Here is a 19,323-nt window from a genome sequence, read left to right on the forward strand (position 1 = left end):
TACTGTATGCCTGTATGAAATTCATGTATTTACAGAAAAGTGCTGAAAAAATGCAAGGCAAGAACTCTCTGTTGTCAATGGCTGACAAGTTATTATGACTTGTATTAGCTTCCGTTTATATTTAAAAATAAATTGTACCCTTCCATTTAATGCACTACAGGAGGAGAGTCTAATATGTAATGGTATTCAGATTTATGCTTAATTTTAACTAACAAAATCTAGGGTTCCCCCCAATAACCAATTTTTGTTGAAAAATATTTTTTTAAATAGAAGTTTTCTTATTTCTATCAAAACAAAGATAGTTCATTTGAGGATCTAATACCTCAGATTTGGCTACTGATGTTCTGCTGAAGAGACCTTCCAGTTCTTTTTAAAAACAAATATTGCTGCAGCTCCCTGCAACTACCAATAAGAATGTTATTCTGCTACTGTTGCAGATGTTACATGCGACTAAGTTAATTTAAGAATTTCAGTCACATTACATCTGTAGCCAAAGATTTCCTGGGTCCAAATCCAAAAAGATCTGAGCATGTGTTTTATTTGTGAAAAACAGTTACATTAAAAGGGAGATCGTGTTTTTCCAATCCTGACTTTACAGCTTCTTTGCACAGCTGAGGAAAACCAGACACTTTATGCTATCTTAAAAATACTTTCCCAGAAAGATGACTGGCCTGCGACTTGACAATCTGGAATTTTGCTCAGGAAAGCTTTTCTTTCCAATAAAACACTCAAGAACAGGAGGTTTGGAATATTATCCTCTTAATATTTGGAAGCCTACAGTGATTTTGTTTCAGAATAGCATCCCAAAACCCATGTCTATGCCAAATTTCATTCTACCTATCTAAATATTCTTCCACGTCAACAATACACAGTATTTGTCGCTTTCTTGCTTAAATGGTTGTGTGGTATGGCAATGTGATGCTTAAACGGATGTCACATTTCAGGCAAAGGAAAGCTCTACCTATGCAAAATTTGTATTTCAATTTACATTTGTAAAAGTACTTTGGGATCTACTACAATTAAGGGTGTGATAAAAGACAATGAAAAGTACGGCCATATATTGGCAAGTGACTATGTAAAAACAGCAGTCATTCAACAGATTTGTTTCACTGTGTGTATTCAGAATTGTATCTACTTACTCTACAAACATAAATAAGTTTTAATTATTTTTTAATCCTGTTAGCACTGCAGAGCCAATATTACTGGGACTGAGGCCGCTGTACTCTATTTTGGTTTGAGCACGAGATTTGTTAACTAAGTTCTAATGGTAGGACTAAATTCTGCCATTAGTTGCATCTGTGCAGACTCATAAGAGAAAAATTGTACAAGAGTAAATAAGATCAGAAGGTAACTTGAGGAATCTATATTACTGGTGATAATGTAAGAGCCAGAAAAAAAAACAACTTTCAGATCCAGGGTTGAATTTCCAGTGCTGACATTTATGGGGAGGGGTGGTAAGGAGTTTGAAGCTAAGGAACCTTTGAAACAAGCACAGAACACGATGACATGTTTAGAGCCACTTTTCAGAGAACAACCACACTCTAAGCTTCCCTTACATTTTACTGATGTGAAAACCATTAAGACAATACTAGATATGCCATTTATATTGATTATCTCAAATGCAATCAATGACCAATCTAATGGAATATAATACAGTTATATACACTGGCACCTTGTTAATATAGCTGGCCACATGATAGCATGAAGTATTTAGACACTTGAGCATTTATTTTTTAATTTTCAGTTAAAAACCTTACGATTTTCTTTCTGATCTGTAATAAATTTTATTTTGTAGCAGTATATTAAGTTGTCCTTTCAATATCTGTCACTCACTTGCAAGATAAACACAGTTAAACTGTCTATAAATAACTTAAAAACAAATTATTCCTTAAAACATACATGCAGAAGTACACACATTTAAAACTTACCTGCAATCTAAACCAATCTAATCTCATTCCTCTGAAGTCAAACACCTCTCCGTCTTCAACTGCATCAGAAAAAAACACAGACTAAAATAAAATCTTTAAAAAATAAATATGAACACAAAAATTCCATCTTTTTTTCTAAGGACAATTTTAATACCAAGGTTCTTAATGTTCACTTTCTTTAGGACAGAGGTGGGCACGCTACGGCCCGCGGGACTGTCCTACTCAGCTCCTGAGCTCCCGGCAGGGGAGGTTAGCCCCGGCCCCTCCCTGCTGTCCCTCCTCCCCTGCAGCCTCAGCTCGCCACGCCGCTAGTGGTCTGGCCTGCCACTCCTGCCAGACAGTGCAGCAGACTTCAGCCGGGCAGCAGGGCTGCAAGCTCCTGCTGCTCTGAGCAGCATAGTAAGGGGGGGGTTGAACAAGGAGCAGGGGGTTCCAGGGGGCAGTCAGGGGATAGGGAGTGGGGGTGGCTAGGGGTGGAGGTTGTGGGGGGGGAAAACGGGGACAGACGGTCAGGAGACTGGGAACAGGGGCAGTTGGATAGGCGTGGGAGTCCCAGGGGACTCCGTCAAGGGGTGGGGGTGTGGATAGGGGTCAGGGCAGTCAGGGGACAGAGAGGGTTGGATAGGGGGTGAAGGTCTGGGGGGAGCGGTTAGGGGCAGGTGGTCCCCAGAGGAGGCGGTCAAGGGACAAGGAGTGGAGGGGGCGTTGGATGTATCAGGGGTTCTGAGGGGGGCAGTCATGGAGCAGGCAGTGGGAGGGGTCGGATAGGGGACGGGGGCCAGGTTGTTTGGGGAGGCACAGCCTTCCCTACCTGGCCCACCATACAGTTTAGCAACCCCGATGTGGCCCTACAAAAAGTTTGCCCATGCTTGCTTTAGGAGAATAAGGTTAGATTTGGTCCGATAATTTACTAAAAATTATTCCAACCCAGCATATACGATCATGCGAATAAAACTGACTGAGTAGATAAAGCATTTATATGTATGAGTTATGAATAACACTTACTTTAAATGAAAAAAAGTGGGACTACTACCAGAAAAACTAAGTTTTGTCAAAGCTGCAGCTACAAAGGCTTGTGTGTCTATCCTAAGCCTGGTAAATGTATGATAAGGACCACATAGCTGCTTTGCAGACCTCTTCCTCACAGCCTAACAGGTGAAGTTGCCCCTCAAGGAATGGACTCTGGTCTCCTCAGAGTAAGAAAAGCAATAATACAATACACTGTTACCCTAGATTGTGTGCACCGACAATGGTAACTAAAGATTATACATAAGGAGTCCCTTAGGTTAACAACATGCCTACCAGAAATTTAATTTATTGTAGTCTAACTTGACATACCACTACATGACATTGCTCTGACATGCCCACTGCGCAATAAAGATGATGTTCTGCCCACCGTAAATTTTACAGAGAAGACAATTTTTAATATTTTCAACTCTCTATTATCCCACTATTTTTCTTCCTCCTCTTTCACTTAATCACTTTGATGCTGTGTTGTGGCATTCCAAATTCTGTTAACTGAAATGGAACACCATGACAATGTATGTGCAGCTGCAATGAAAGTGCATTTTGCCTGATATAAGTGTTTCACTCCTGCTTAAGATTCCAGGTACACTCTTTCCCATTTATAGCTATGCCAGCAACAGCAATGTGAAATTTACTTGAATACTAATTTCTGAAAATCAGAGATCAGGATTCCTTCCAATAAATTTCCTTTTACTAAATGCGCACTAATGTATCAAGCAGATGGGGCTGTACAAGACAACAGGAAGCAAACAGGAGGAAGAAGAATGGAGAGTAGCAGCTACCATACAGAATGGGATTAAGAGAAAATATCTCTGATCCTAAAACACCAGAAATACTGAGCTTTATGGTAACAGAGACTAAGCTCCAGTCCACTTTTGCTAGAGTTCTTCGTCTGAACAGACTTACCTTGTTTCACACTCAGGGAAGTCATAGTGTTTACAAAGGAGGACATGATGATTGATTCATCTTCAGGGCACACTGAAAGATTCTAAAACAATGGAAACACATTAATGGCTTCACAGAAACAATACCAAGAATAATCAAGTCCACAAATTTAATAAACACACACCAGAGTGGCTTTTTTTTTTTAAAACTTCTTCTTAAAAAGTTAACTTTAAGAACAAGAAAACAGTATCTCTAGAGGAAGCCTTAATTTAGGAGACTGGTGCAAGTGGTTCTGGAACGAATACACTTTTCCAAGCTGTCCTCAGCCAGTGATGAGAAAAAATATTACAATCCCTATGTAGCTGCAAATGGATTTAAGCAATACTTTAGTAAACAGTGCACTGATATGAGCATTCTAGGTAAAGCCTCCACTCTCTCCAGTCTAGTCACGACTATTCAGGCAATAGTCACTACACATTTTCTGTTCCTAGTATTTTGCTGATCTAGATGGACACCTGACCTCTCTGCATGCAAAAGTTAGACCAGGCAAGCTGCAAGACAGACTATTAAACACATGACCACTCTAGCTCATCTTGCTTCCCATTAAATCCCACTTCAACTACGATTTCCACATCTAACAGTTCATGAACCTACAGTTAGATATGATTTATACCAGTTGTTTTCAACCTGGGGGTCCACAGACATCTAAGATTTCCAAAGGGGTCCACACCTCCGTTTGAAATTTTGTAGGGGTCCTCAAACAAAAAAAAGGTCAAAAACCACTGATTTATACCATTTGGAAGATGAGATATGAAGATTCCAGACAATATAAAAAGTATTGTTTCACAGTTGTTGTAAACACTAAGATCATATTGCAATGGAAGACTACTTAACCAAAATAGTAATTTTTGTATAATTCTGATTATGGTCAATATTCTTGAGTTTTCTGCCAGACCTGGAGTTTCAAAAGATACTGGATCTCACCACTTAATCACTTCAACCTATCACTGTGTTTTTGGTATTGGTCAAGGACTAAAAAGTACTTAGCTCCAGGACTCAACCCGGTATTATGATCATTTTCTCATTTCATGGTTCATCTTAATGTACATTTGTACAAAGAGCTCAAATGTCATTTACTGTGTCTAGAAATCATCTCTCAGGGTTCACTGATGTCAAATTCAGAAAAAATGTAATTTATACCATCACTTTGGAGCATGTAGATATGAAGAAATAAGAGTACAACTTTTATAGTTATAACTTTTCCAGATAAGGATGATTTGATGACAAGTGGAACATATATAAACAGCAAAAAGCAAGTATTTAATTGCTAGAAGCAATTAAATCATTCCAAATCAGTAACTCCAAGTATTCACTTAGTTTTAAATAACTTAAAAAGAATTAAAATGTAAACAACTGTGGAGAGTTATTGTTTTACAGTATTAAGTTCAATTAAAACAGAATTTTACACCACTTACAATAATTAGGTTGAATATCTACAATCTAATTAAATAAGAAATGAATGAACTCATGTGTACAGAAGTACAGATTAGCAAAATGTGAGCCCCCTCTACTGGTCACACAAGAGTAAAGTCTAAATACACTATAGATCACCATTCCATACCTTGGTCATCCTCTAGATGAAGAAAATAATTTGGCTAATACTGTATTAATCATACTAATTTCCAATTGCTTTGAGCTTTAACAAAACAGTTTTCACAAGATACCAATTCTATTCCTGGCAAGTTATTTTACATAAACTCAAAACTTGTCTGCTTTGCCTGTTGCTTTGGAAATATCATTTGCTGAACATTATCAGCATATTTAATACTATCCAAAAGGTCCTAGCCTTCAGGAATCACATAGTGAAGTCTGATTGTGAGTTCCGTTGCTTAGCCTGCCCGTGCCCCAGGCAATGATGAGTTAAAGTCACTTTCCAAATAAAAATATATATAATTAGTGGTTTTCTTGATCTGAGAGTTTTGAGCCATCCATGCTCTACCACTCTGGTTTGCAGCCATGGCAGCTGATATTTTAGGTATAGCTACTCTGACAAAATAAATGGAATTTTCTTGTGATATCTCTGCATTCTCTGCCCTAGTGGCCTGTCCCAAGCAGGCAAAGGTGCCTTACAGGCAATAGATATGACACTAGTGAAGAACCTCATCACCAGTCAGTTACATATATTTCAACAAACTCCTGTTGAGCAGATGGGAGAACTTGAAGCAGCTGCCTTGAAGCACTGAACCTCTTTATTTCTACCCTTTCAGGAGCTAGTGAAGACAGGGACTTTACTTGGGAGATGATGTGCCCAGGTCCTATGATATCAAATGTGGAGAAACCTTCAACCTAACGGGCTGAGCACTATCACATCCAATAGGGATGAGAAACAGACCTCTCTCAGATAGTGTCATTATCAGCATCTTGGAACACACATCTCTCCTCAGATTGGCCAGGCTTCTTATCTATGAAATCATGCAAGGTGTATGTAAAAGTCCTTCTCTATGAAACAGCAAAGGTATCCATGGATATCAATGTCCATCTCCATGGTACAGGGGTTGTCTCTTGTGTAAAAAAAAACCAAAACAAAACAGCAACTTAGTAGGTAGAGGTATTGCAAAGAGGTCCATATACTGAAGGTGGCCCCAACCACCCCTCTGATATGGGGAGGAATCAGTGAACTTTGTAAGCATGTTCTCCTTTGCAGTCAGAAATTTCTTTTGAGATATTTGCAATTCCACACCTAAAGTTTCCCAACACACAAGACAAAATGTCTCTCCTTGCTCTCGGAAGTAGAACATTGGTATGACACTCAGAACCCACTGAAGTCAATCGGAGTTTTGCTGTTGATATTGACGGGGCCAGGATTTCACTCTACTTGAACTGGAACCACATTTTAGAATATCGGGTGTGTGAGAGTCCTAAGAACATACACAATCCTTTTGGGGAACAGTTTTGTGAAGAGGGATTCCTAGAGAAACTAAGTGACATAAGCGCTGAATCCCTCTGCACATGCTTTCCACTCCATAACGAGTGCTTCCACGTTTACCACAACTGTGAAGTCTGTTACCCCTGCTGTAAATTACCCTTAAGCTAATACAAAAGCGTAACATTAGGCCCTTGCTCAAAAAAAACCCCAAACCACCACACACACCTCTCACTAATCATTATCACCTCATCTCTTTTGGAAGCGGAAGCCAAATAAAGATGAATGTGGCAAAGCAACTTCTGACAATACCTAGAGTCCTCAGATTTCCTTCACATTGGCCAATCTAGTGGTAGGAGTGTGAGTGAGATTCCACCGGCATAATTTGCCAGCTTCTTGCTGATAATGGAAAGAACCAAGAGTTCACAAAGATTTTATTAGATCTGTCAACTGTCTTTGATACTGCTGATCATGAAATGTTGCTGGCGTGGTTATGGTACCTATCGGTGGATGGATGGAGTATTTCTGGAGTGGATCCTGAAGTTAATATTGAGTAACGGGTTCATCTATCCCAACAACAGGCTTATAAGGGGTGCCAGAGGGCTCCAGTCAGTCAGTCTCTCCCTCCTATTCAGGATGTTTGTGAAGTAGTATGGGCTAATGTGTCTCCATTATACTGATAAACTACATCTTATGACTACTCTCAGAGCAGCAGCTGAGGGCACTGTGCTGCTTCCCAGAGATCTCAAAGAAGAAATAACACAAAAGAAAAAAAAAAAAAGACTATCAAAATCTTATCAAATGCAACTTAGTGCTACTACAGGTATTTGTGTAGTCTAGATCCTGTCCATTCCTTTTTCACACTGATAGAAGCAGGAATGTACCATGCACTGGTGAGGTGGTTCAATAGTTTTACAAGTCTGAAGCTACAGGAGTTCTTGCCAGTCACTTGATGAAAGAACACAGCCAGGAATCTTAATCTATTTCAGTTTGTACCTTTAGGTGAATATAGATTTTTTTCCCACCAAAAGCTCAATCTCTATAGCACAAAGCAGAACCATGAGCTATTTGGTTTGTTTTATTTTGCAAAAGTTATTATTTAAGCAGCACAAACGCAGCAAAGTTTTATACAAAGTGAGATGCATTTCTCGATACCACATCAGACAACAGCTAAACAAACTCTGACAAACCTGCACATGTTTATAAAAACAAATGAACAAACAGCCCCTCACCTGCACAAGTTCATTTAAGACCACAGCATCAAAACCTGAGAGATATTGCACATAATATCTCTGCATCACTGGTCCATATTTTCGCACATGAGCTCTGAGCTCTTCCATGTAGAATATCAGTTCAGCTATGTGCCTTAGGAAGCAAAAAAAAGGAAAAGTTTACAAATACAAAAACATACCCCTCTTGAAAGAGGTCAAGATAGAGCCCTTTCCACTGGAAACACTTGTTTACAAATGATTTAGAATAGTATATTGGCTTTAAGCTTTCACTGTTTTCTTTTAAAAAAGATTATTTACTAGAGTCTTTCAGTGAGAAGGAAAAACCAAGAAAATATTGGTCTCGCCTTGTAGATCTGAGTTTCTGTAAGGAGGGACACCAAGAGGCCAAAGAGTAAAAAACACAAGGCTCTGGCCCAAAGGAACACTTTTAGATCCAACTCTATTCTCTAAAGAAACCCTCCCTCTCCCACTAGCACCTCAATTGAAATGTCTGTATCATCTATTAATCAAATTGATTAATTCTATGAAATACAACTTAAATAATTATAATAGCGAGGCTTTCATACTGGAATTTCTACCTACTAAAAATAAATCAGTTTACAAGATAAGATCAAAGTTTCTTTATCTGCTGGATGCTCACTAATCTGGAAACAGGCTATGCCTAGCAGTACCCACAACAAATGATACTATACAAAGAACTAGGAAGCAGCACTATCTTAGGGCCTGTCTACACTTGAAACACTACATCGGCACAGTTGCAGCGCTGCAGATGCACCACTGTAGCACTTCAGTGTAGAAACTCATTACAGCAATGGGAGGGGTTCTCTGATGAGCGTAGTTAATTCACCTCCCCAAAAGACAGAGGTAAGTCGATGGGAAAATTATTCTGTCAACCTAGCACTGTCTACCCCGGGGAAATCAGATCATTTTATCCGACACTCAACGTCCCCCAAGTGATGGACCTGGGTAGACTTAATTTTTTAGCATAGACCTGGCCTTAGACTATGGCTCCCAGTATTGTCTGAAAACCGTACCTGTTACTGTGCTAAAAATCCACTTAATTTCAAATGAAGCTGTGAACTGATTGCCAGGTAGTTACTTGATAGATTTAATCCAGAGATTTTCTGTTCTAACCAAAAGGTAGTGATTTTTCTGGTGGCAGTGATTTTTCTGGACACCCAACACGAGCTCAGTATACTTCTTTAATACATATGAAGAGCCACTCTGATAGGATATGAAGGCCTCTCCTCACACTTGGAGCTACTGAACAGAACAAAAACTCTGACCTGCAAAAGCCAGATGGCGAAGTAACTAGAATTTTAAGGTCCTAGTCTAGAATTTTAACTAAACTAAATCTAGGTTTGTGAATAAGAAACAAAACATATGTTAATGGTCATTTTTCTGGTTCTAGGAGAACTACTGTCCAGTCTGTAAATAAATGATAGAAGGGATTATCTAACAGCCACCTTATTGAGGGAGCACTAGGAAACTCCCCACACTCCTGTCCAAGGAAACAATCACTATGAATGGTTACCTAAAACAAGTAAATGGATACAAAGATTTGAGAAAAGGAATGAGAGTCCATGCAGCACTGTATTTAATCTCCATCCAAGAACTACCCAGCAAGGGATTTATGACAGATCAACACTCCCCTCAGACCTGCATAGTGAAGGGTGACACACACAATGGACAACATTCACAGAAGGGCCTCTGATGGCTCCTCAAACACTGAGTGCAAAGGGTTTTGGCATACCACAGATGGCAAAGGTTTAAGTTGTACACACCAGGGTAATTTCTCCTAGGTAAGGTAATAAGTTTAAGGTGGATATCCTTCTTGGTATTAGCATTGAAGAGATCTGACAGCCAATATTGTTAGGAGTTTTCTTTTCATAAACCAAGCCTTTACATGTAGTTTTTCTAGTCCACTTGAAGACAGAGAAGTTCCTGGATTGGCTACTAAAGAGAGCTGGCGATGTTCCCCCAAAGTCCATCAGAATCATTTCTTTATCCAGGTCTCCTACTGCCACCTTGCTTGTTTATGTATGGCACTTTGTACAACTGGATTAGGGCTATCTGATTTAACACTAGTCACTTGAACTTCTCCATAGGATTGGGGTATTACTAATTTTACAATGCAAGATAAATTTAGAACTAATTTATATCTATATAATTTTCTGTTACATTGCTTCAACAAAAAGTATAAGCAGCTGGTTTACACAAACCAAGGCTAGTCAAAGTTTTTCCATATGAACTGTTTCAAAGATAAAGTGGGGTTCATTTTTAATGAAAAGTGTCAGCTTTCTGCACAAAGTTTTAAGTTTTCATCAAAAAGTTCCAGTTTTTGGCTAAAATTTCAGGTTTGAGTATTTCAATGAAAAGTTGAAATTTCTACTTTTCTGAACAGCCTTAATTCACATATGCCCACAATGATTCCTGAACAGATCATTTTACATTCAAATATATCTTCCCTGTTAATTCTGCATGAAGATTTAAAGTACCACACTAAATATTGTTAACCTACTTATCTATGAAGTCATCTGCACTCTTTTTAGGCATGTTATCTGCATGACGAAGAAGCCAAATAATTTCATCACGAGCAAAGGATAACGCCATAAATACAAAAAGTGCCTGGAAAAGGAAAAATATCAATTAGTTCCTAAAACAAACACCTTATATGTATTGATTTTACCTTTTTTAAAGTAGAATTTTTTCCAAGACATGTTAAAAATTAGCTTATTGTAAGAAGTTTGAAAGAAAATGAAATAGGCTACATACCCATCAAAAATAACTACTGCAATTACCTTGGGACCTAACAAGCCTGGCTGATCAGACAGGACAGTAGCTAGTTCTTTCAGTGCAGACCGTAAAAACTTGCGTCTTTCTCTATGCATTGATCCACTGTATTAAAAAAAAAACCAAAGATTGAAATTCACTAATCATCAATATCTACTCTGAGTCACTATAAAAATGGGTTTGGGGGAAGATTTTTATTTTTAAATTAAGTGTTTTGGTCTTAATATTTACAGTTCATATTTCACCAGCTTCAAAGAAAATTCAGTAATTGAAAGAACAAGGGTCAGACTAAATATCACCTCCATTACTAACACTTTAAATCGCTAAGAAGTTTAATAAATCTACCCTTCACAACTCACTTTTCAATTTGTATTTCACTCAGGTTTCTGGCCAGTTACTTTGAGTTCTCACGCATTAACATAATGCTATATTGTGGAGATTTCAAAAAATGCTGGAGGAATGTGTAAATTAAAAAAATTGTCCCTTGGAAATTTGAATATTAATTTTGTTAAATAAACCTAAATTTGGGGCATAAACTACCTGACATGGTTTCCTTGATCATGTATTATTTATAAAGCCTTACACCCCCACTGAATTTTGTCCTTAACCGAAAAGTAGAAGGAAATTATTTTCAGGTATTTTGGGTCTTAAAATGAAAAAAAAAAGTTGAGTTTTAGAAGTCTAATTTGCCTTTAAAAGCCAAACCTGTAGATGGCTATTAGAGTAACCAGTGTACGGGTCTTAAGTACAATATGCTCCCATGTATCTGAATGCCATGGGGAACATTGAATTTTTGGCTAACCCAGGGTTCAGATAAACAGAAGTGTTATTTTGAGGTAGATTTTAGCAGCAGACTGGGAGGCAGAAAAGATCAAGCACAGCTAGGAGTGGAAGGCTCAAAGAATCATTCAGGGTGCTGCCTCACTCAATTGGCTTCTGTTGCTCTTCTAGGCTATGATAATGGCAGCACTCTGTCCTCCCGCCCATGTACCCCACCTGCTCTGTGACTGTTTGGGTCCTCAGGCTGCCTCTGACCACCTGTGGCTGGACATGGACCCACAGAGACCCCCATCCGCTCTGTTCTTAGGAGGGGGGTCCCTGGTTGTTTTGGTAGGGTTTCATGGAGGATTCCTCAAAGAGAGGAGGAGGGTATAGAATAAGACCTATACATTACCTCTTCTCCTCCATCTACCCACAGCAGCAAGACTGTTTGAAAGACAAAGAACCACCATTGAACTAGGGGGGAGTGGTCCTCACTGGAAGGCTTTCCAGTTAGTATGGACTGCTGAAAGTTTTGGGTGAGAAATTCTTTTGCTTTCAAATATTATTTAGATTAGTAACATTTAGGAAATAGCCTGCGTGTTTATCTTTTGTAATCAGTTCTGACTTTTATTCCTTTACTACTTCTCACTTAAAATCTCTCTCTCTAGTTAATAAACTTCTTTAATTCGTTTATCTAAACCAGTGTGTTTTGATTTAAGAGTTTGGAGAATCTCTACTCAGGTTAAAAAGGCTGGTGCATATGCACTGCCTTCGATGAAATGATGGACTTTTAATGAACTTACTCTGTTCGAAGGTAAAGGGGTCCTGAGCAGTGCAAGACGCACATTCCTGATGTGCGAGGCTGGGGCATTTGCAGGTGTTGCCTTGCTCATGACTAGCTGGGAGAACATCGATGCAACTCTGCTAGGAGTGACTTTCCATGCTAATGGCTGCGTGTGAGCAGAGCCTGGAGAGGCTGCTCGTCACTAGCAGAGCAGTGTAAAAGGCACCCAGGGCTACAGAGTAAAGGGGACAGTGGTTCAACAGTCCAGATTATATCCGGGGAATGTCACAGCAGTACCAGGACAACTGCCTTACAGAAGTCTAAGTATATTACAGGAACACTATTACCTTATCAACCAAACTTGAAATCTCTTAAAAAAAACCATCTAGTTAGTTTGACAGGATATATTTTCCTTATGTCCAAGCTGATTGGCATTTATTATATTACCCTCTTAATTCTTTATTAATCAGGTCCTGTATCAGACATTCCATTACCTTGCCTGGGATCAATTTCAGGCTGACAATTACAGAGGTCATCCTGTTTACTCTTTTTAAATCTTGGCACAACATTGCTTTCTTCTAGTCTTCTGAAACATCCCCAGTTCTCCAAGGCTTAATGAAAATCAACATTAACGGTCCAGTGAACTTCTCAGCCAGCTTTTTAAAAAAAGCTCTTGGATGCAAGTTGCCTAGAGCTGACGCTACTTTAGTAGCTGTTTAACCTTCTCCTAAGATACTAGTGAAATAGAAAGTTATATGATGAGACTACCTCATCTTCCCCACCCCACAAATATATGACAAATATTTAACATCTGTGTTTTTTGTAGCATTAGTAATAATTTTACCATTTCTATCTAGTAATGGACTAATACTACTGTTAGAATTATTTTTGTTCCTAATGTACTTTAACTACTTTTTTTGTCCTTAACTCTACTGGCCACAGATTGCTCCTTGTTCATAAGAACGGCCATACTGGGTCAGATCAAAGGTCCATCAAGCCCAGTATCCTGTCCTCTGACAGTTGGCAATGGCAGGCGACCCAAAGGGAAAGAACAGACAGGGCATGGATCACTTGATGATCACCTGTCACCCAATCCCAGCTTCTGGCAAACAGAGGCTAGGGACACCATCCCTGCCCATCCTGGCTAACAGCCATTGATGGACCTATCTTCCATGAACCTATCTAGCTCCCTTTTGAACCCCGCTATAGTATTGGCCTTCACAACACCCTCTGGCAAGGTGTTCCAGAGGTTGACAGTGCGTTGCGTGAAAAAATACTTTCTTGTGTTTGTTTTAAACCTGCTGCTATCTATTAATTTCATTTGGTGGCCCCTTGTTCTTATATTGTGAGAAGGCATAAACAACACTTCCTTATTTACTTTCTCCACACCACTCATGATTTTATAGATTTCTATCATATCCCACCTTAGTCGCCTCTTTTCTAAGCTGAAAAGTCCCAGTCTTATAAATCTCCTCATATGGAAGCCATTCTATACCCCTAATAATTTTGGTTGCCCTTTTCTGAACCTTTTCCAATTCCAATATACATTTTTTGAGATGGGGCAATCACATCTGAATGCTGTATTCAAGGTGAGAGCGTACCATGGATTTATATAGAGGCAATATGATATTTTCTGTATTATCTATCCTTTTCTTGATGATTCCCAACATTCTGTTTGCTTTTTTGACAGCCACTGCACATTGAGTGGATGATTTCAGAGAACTATAATTGCTTTGCTTCTCTTACCAGTTTTCTACAGTTCCTACCTTCTGATTTATATTCATTACTATCAACTTCACCTTTCTTCCATGCGTGCGTGCGCACACCCGCGTGCGTCTCTTTCTCTCCTCTCTCTCTCTCTCACACACACACACACACACACACACACACACACACACACACACAGAGTTTGTTTTATAGCTGCCTTCACTTCTGCTCTAACCCACATTTTTTAACCAATATGGCTTTCCTCCTGAATTCTGGCTTTTTGGGCATCTACGAAAGTGTTCTTAAAAATCCCTAATTCCTTCAGGCAGAGGTATGCAGTGCAAACAGGTTGGAGTGCACTGGAGAGTTGGGGGATGAAGGATGATTGGGATGCCAGAAGATTATGATGCATTAGATGACTGGGAGGCTGGGGTGCACTGCCATAGGTGGGGAGCAGAGGGTTGAGGTGCACTGGGGGGTGCAAAAGGTAGGAGTGCACTAGCAGAGCTGTGGAGTGCAGGAAAGTAGGGATGCAATGACAGTTGGAGGGTGCAGGAAGATTGGGGTACCCTGGCCAAGCTAAAGGATGCTGTACCTGTCTCCAGACACCCCCGCCTCTCTCACCTCCACTGCCATCCATCCACATTTATTCTCCTCCCCATATGACCTCAATACCCCCCTCCTTATATTCTCCCACACCTCTATCTCCCAACATCTCTCCTTTCTCAGAAAGCATTCACATATAACATTTTCCCCCAAATACTTTGCTTATATTCTCCTAAAACAAAACTGCCACCCACAACTCAAATTACAGTAACTCCAAGGCAAATCCTTTTGTTTTAGGTGGGGGCTTGTGATTAATTTATCTTTAGATGTGTTAACTAAGGGCGACTTCACATCAACCAAGAGGTCTGTGATGCTTTTGGGACGAGAGGGATGGAGGGGAGCTGCAACTCTGGAACCCAAACTTGAATCACTAATGCTATCATGAGCCACCATGAGGCACATCAAATTTCACAGCCATCTGAGTAGCCATTTGGATTTTAGAGCACTTACAAAAGTTGAGTTTAAAACGTATAAAATCGTGGGAATGGAAACCATCTAGCTATTTTTTGGTATTGATGTATGTGTATTGCAAAAAAATATACATTTTCTTAAATACAGTTTTCCATTTGGATCCCCCAAATATAGAATGGGTGTCATGCACTACCTTGGGTAAAACATTACAGATTGAGACTATTTTGACCCACATCATGTCTCTAGCACTAGACAAATAAAATAAATAAATAAATAAATAAAATGAAAATTTAAATGGCTAATATTTTCCAGGGATTATATCTTCAGAACTCCTGGCTCAAATGACTCCAAATTTGGATCACAAAACTTTACCTCGCACCTCCTGAGATGCGCCAAATTTCAAAAAATCCAACTAAACATGTCAGTTTTAAAGGACTTAGAAAGGTCCATCTCCAAACACGGTCATGACGCAACCTTAACTGTAGTGGTGCCCCTGTGCCACTGTTAAGTGTTTACACAGATACAACTATTCAAAAATTAAAATTTCACATTCCATTTTTTATTTACAATAGTTTTACTCTTGAAGAAGCTGATGAAATACTGAATACAGATATTTTGATCTGACTTAATATGAAGGTGAAAAACTCAATTCCCATAACTGATTTTGAATTTAGGAAAACTTCATGCACAAAAATGTCAATTCTAAGACTAAGTAAGGGGTTGGTTTGTTTGTTTTTAAAACAGCAGTAAACAAGAACATACCTCTCTCAAGAAGGAAAAAGAAAACAAAGCTAAGAACAATAAGCTTAGTACGACAAGGATAGCTCAGTATAAAGTTCCATTTAAATGCACTCATGATATAAAAAAATTCCAGTTAACATTGTTGTTGGTTTTAAGCTTTTTATAAAAGTAAGCAGTACTCAAATCTGAAAAGTCACAGTATGCTGTGGTTTTATACAAGATACTTACGCATGTGATACAGCAGCTTCTTTGCACTCTCTTATGTCATTAATCCGTTTGTTGTAGCTGCAAGAAAAACAGTAGTGAAAGGTCAACAAGTATTGGTAACAGCCTTAGCAAGAGCTAGGGCCCTATACTTTCTGTAGTTCCACAGCAAAGGGAATTTGCCTTTAGCCAACAGCCCATGTTGCCCAAGGACTACCTTGCTCTGGTTAATGCGATGAGCCACGCGACAGTAACAGGAAATACCCATGCTTGATCGAGATCTCAGTTTTCTGTGTTTTTACATATATGTATATTTTTAGCCTTGATTTGAGAGACCTTTAAAAATCATTAAAATGTATTGTGATGCTTCCTTCCTCACCGTGAAATACTGAATTTCAATATTTTAGTGGCTGATATTGCAAAACCTGTTGCAGACAGCTGTAGCTTGCAAATAACTAAGATTCCTCATCCTCTATACCTTCCCCCCACACCACCAAAATCCCTCCCATTTATCAACATGGATAGGGCACAGTGATCATGACCCTCTGACACCTTTTGAAAACCCACAGAAAACAGTTACATTAACTCTTGTTGCTTGACAGATCAGCTGCCAAATCATGTCTGAACTAACATGAAAATAAAGAAGGTAATACTCAGAATAAGAATCCTTCAGTTCATGTACTGAGAAGAAGCAGTCTATGGTTTAAGCTAAGGCTATGGCTATACTACAGAGCTTACAGTAGCACCAATGCTATTGCAGACGCTTCCAACGAGAGAGAGAGCTCCTGTTGACTTAATTACTCCTATGAGCAGTAGTAGCTACATCAGCTGCAGCTTTCCCACCACCAACATAGTACTGTCTACACCAGCACTTAGGTCAGTACAACGTAGGTTGCTAATGGAGGCCACTAATGGGGTGGCATATTCACAATTCTGAGCAACATAGCTTATACCAACCTGATCTATAGTGAGTACATAGTCTAAATATTGTAAATTCTGAAACTCTGCATGCAGAACTTTCATCTAACAGGTAGATGCATAATTTTCTAATCAACTGTTCAAGCAATGGTACATTTAAACAAAATCCCTGGAACACACTATGCAATTTTGATCCATCCCTCTAGAGATGTATGCACAAGGACTAAAACCATTCCACAAACAAGTGCTCAATTTAGGAACTAAAGCCCAGTTTGGGATTGGGATGTGGGGGGGGGGGCTTGTTTTGTTTTTGCATTTCTACTATCTCTGAAAGATGAGTATCTATGGCAAAAAACTTAAATTATCAAATAATATAAAAAAACTAAGTGTGTGTGTGTGTATATATATATATATATATATATATATATAAATAAAAATACGTTTTCAGTAAGTGCCAATTTTTTATATAAAATCTCTACATTTCATTTTATTTTCAGTTCTACTTAACATGATCTTAAGATACATGTAACATTCTAAGCAGCGAGGGATTAGAAAAATACATTCAGAAAAAAAGGAAAATGTTTCTATTTCAGACCTTCCAACCATGGAACAGCTCACCTTTGCAAAACTGTCATGAAAACTTACAGGATCCAGACATAAAAATTGTTAATCTTTTACCATAATGGAAACACAGCCATGAGAATTTAACCTCCTACTTCCCCTCCAACAGTATTTCCATATTCTAAAACCATTAATCAAAGCTGTTATATAATTCTCATACTGACAAATTGTTATTCTAGCTCTCTGCTAACTCCATTATCAGCAATGAAGACAGTTTGCTAACACAATACATTCATGAAAATACCATACCCTCTTATGTTCACAAACAAGTCTTCTGCAGCTTTGTGAATATGGAAAACTTCATCTCGAAATAGAGACAGGCAAGAACTGCTTTGAAGAGCGAGTTTCCAAAGGTTCAAAGCTGTAACATCACTATTCAGGATTCCATGGCACAAAATAAACCCAACTTCAAAAGAAAATTCAAGATGGATGTAAAATATCACAGAGCAGAAATACAAAGACAACATGAGAACCTGAACTACTGAATGGACTCCTGTGGCCAACTGCCAAACCAATAGTTTTTAATATACTGATTTCATGTATAGGTTTCAGAATAGCAGCCGTGTTAGTCTGTATCCGCAAAAAGAACAGGAATACTTGTGGCACCTTAGAGACTAACAAATTTATTTGAGCATAAGCTTTCACGGGCTACAGCCCACTTCATCAGATGCACAGAATGGAACATATAGTAAGAAGATTGTATACATACACATACAGAGAACACGAAAAGGTGGAGTAAGAGGCTAATTAATTAAGTGAGCTATTATCAGCAGGAGAAAAAAATGACCTCATTTTTTTTCTCCTGCTGATAACAGCTCATCTTAATTAATTAGCCTCTTACTCCACCTTTTCGTGTTCTCTGTATGTGTATGTATATTTGTATGTATAGCTATCTATCTATATCTTCTTGCTAAGGTGCAACAAGTACTCCTGTTCTGATTTCATGTATAGTTGTATATGTGACACGGTCTACCCAGGTGTCAGCTCAGGATTGGGCTGCAGGCTAATTCATGGATATGCTGAAAGAAATCAAAGGAGTGTCAAAAGGTATTGTAGTGTAATCAGGTCAATTAACTTGTGTAATTAGTTTAGTTCAAAAGAAATGTTAACGGTATTGTCTTCACTTATCTATAATCTATTGATTTCTATTGTATTACATTATGTATACTCATGTAACTAATTAACCCTAGATCAAGTATGTATTAGTGTTAAGATGAAAATGTACTTAATGTGTAAACTTCATGCAAACTAATGAAGGATTGTTTGCTATTACTAACATTTCCTTTTATGTATAACCCTGTAACTAAAATTACTCCTCAAAGAAACCTTGTGAAATGTTAATGAAGGACTTAATGGCTGTAACAGCAAATGCTAATTTCAAAGCAAGGAGCCAGGCAGTGAGTAGAAACACCTGTCAGAGTGTTATCTGAGGAAAGAAAATACAAATACTGATTCAGAAGAATCATTCTTCATCTCTGGACTGCTTGGATTCCAACAGAGTAGAACATCTGGACAAGAGATCCCCAGAGTTATTCTGGGTAACCCTGAAAGACTTTTGGAAAACTAGCAAATTACGGGTTTCAGAGATCTTTGATATCATTTTGGATTTACAAATTTTGTCTCACCTGTTAATGCATTTTGCCTGCTTTAAACTATCAATAACTCATTTCTTTTCTTAGCTAATAAATCTTGAATTAGTTTACTAGAGAACTGGCTGCCAGCATTGTCTTTGATGTGACATCCAGAGTATCAAACTGATCCTGGGTAAGCGATTGATCCTCT

General features: G+C 38.6%; 1 protein-coding gene across 4 annotated transcripts in view; it reads right to left on the minus strand.

Moving 5' to 3' along the window:
- NCKAP1 (NCK associated protein 1) overlaps positions 1-19,323 on the minus strand; it is a 109,974-nt gene that overhangs the window by 48,224 nt on the left and 42,427 nt on the right. For all 4 annotated transcript variants that reach the window (XM_038421449.2, XM_038421450.2, XM_038421448.2 and 1 more), the window contains 7 exons: positions 17,791-17,947; positions 16,027-16,083; positions 10,796-10,892; positions 10,516-10,622; positions 7,995-8,127; positions 3,861-3,942; positions 1,929-1,987 (listed from right to left, as the gene is read on the minus strand). In XM_038421449.2, the coding sequence (XP_038277377.1) occupies positions 1,929-1,987; positions 3,861-3,942; positions 7,995-8,127; positions 10,516-10,622; positions 10,796-10,892; positions 16,027-16,083; positions 17,791-17,947 (692 nt within the window). The remainder of the gene's footprint in view (positions 1-1,928; positions 1,988-3,860; positions 3,943-7,994; positions 8,128-10,515; positions 10,623-10,795; positions 10,893-16,026; positions 16,084-17,790; positions 17,948-19,323) is intronic.

Source organism: Dermochelys coriacea, chromosome 11 (assembly GCF_009764565.3).
Source record: "Dermochelys coriacea isolate rDerCor1 chromosome 11, rDerCor1.pri.v4, whole genome shotgun sequence".
Classification (NCBI taxonomy): Eukaryota; Metazoa; Chordata; order Testudines; family Dermochelyidae; genus Dermochelys; species Dermochelys coriacea.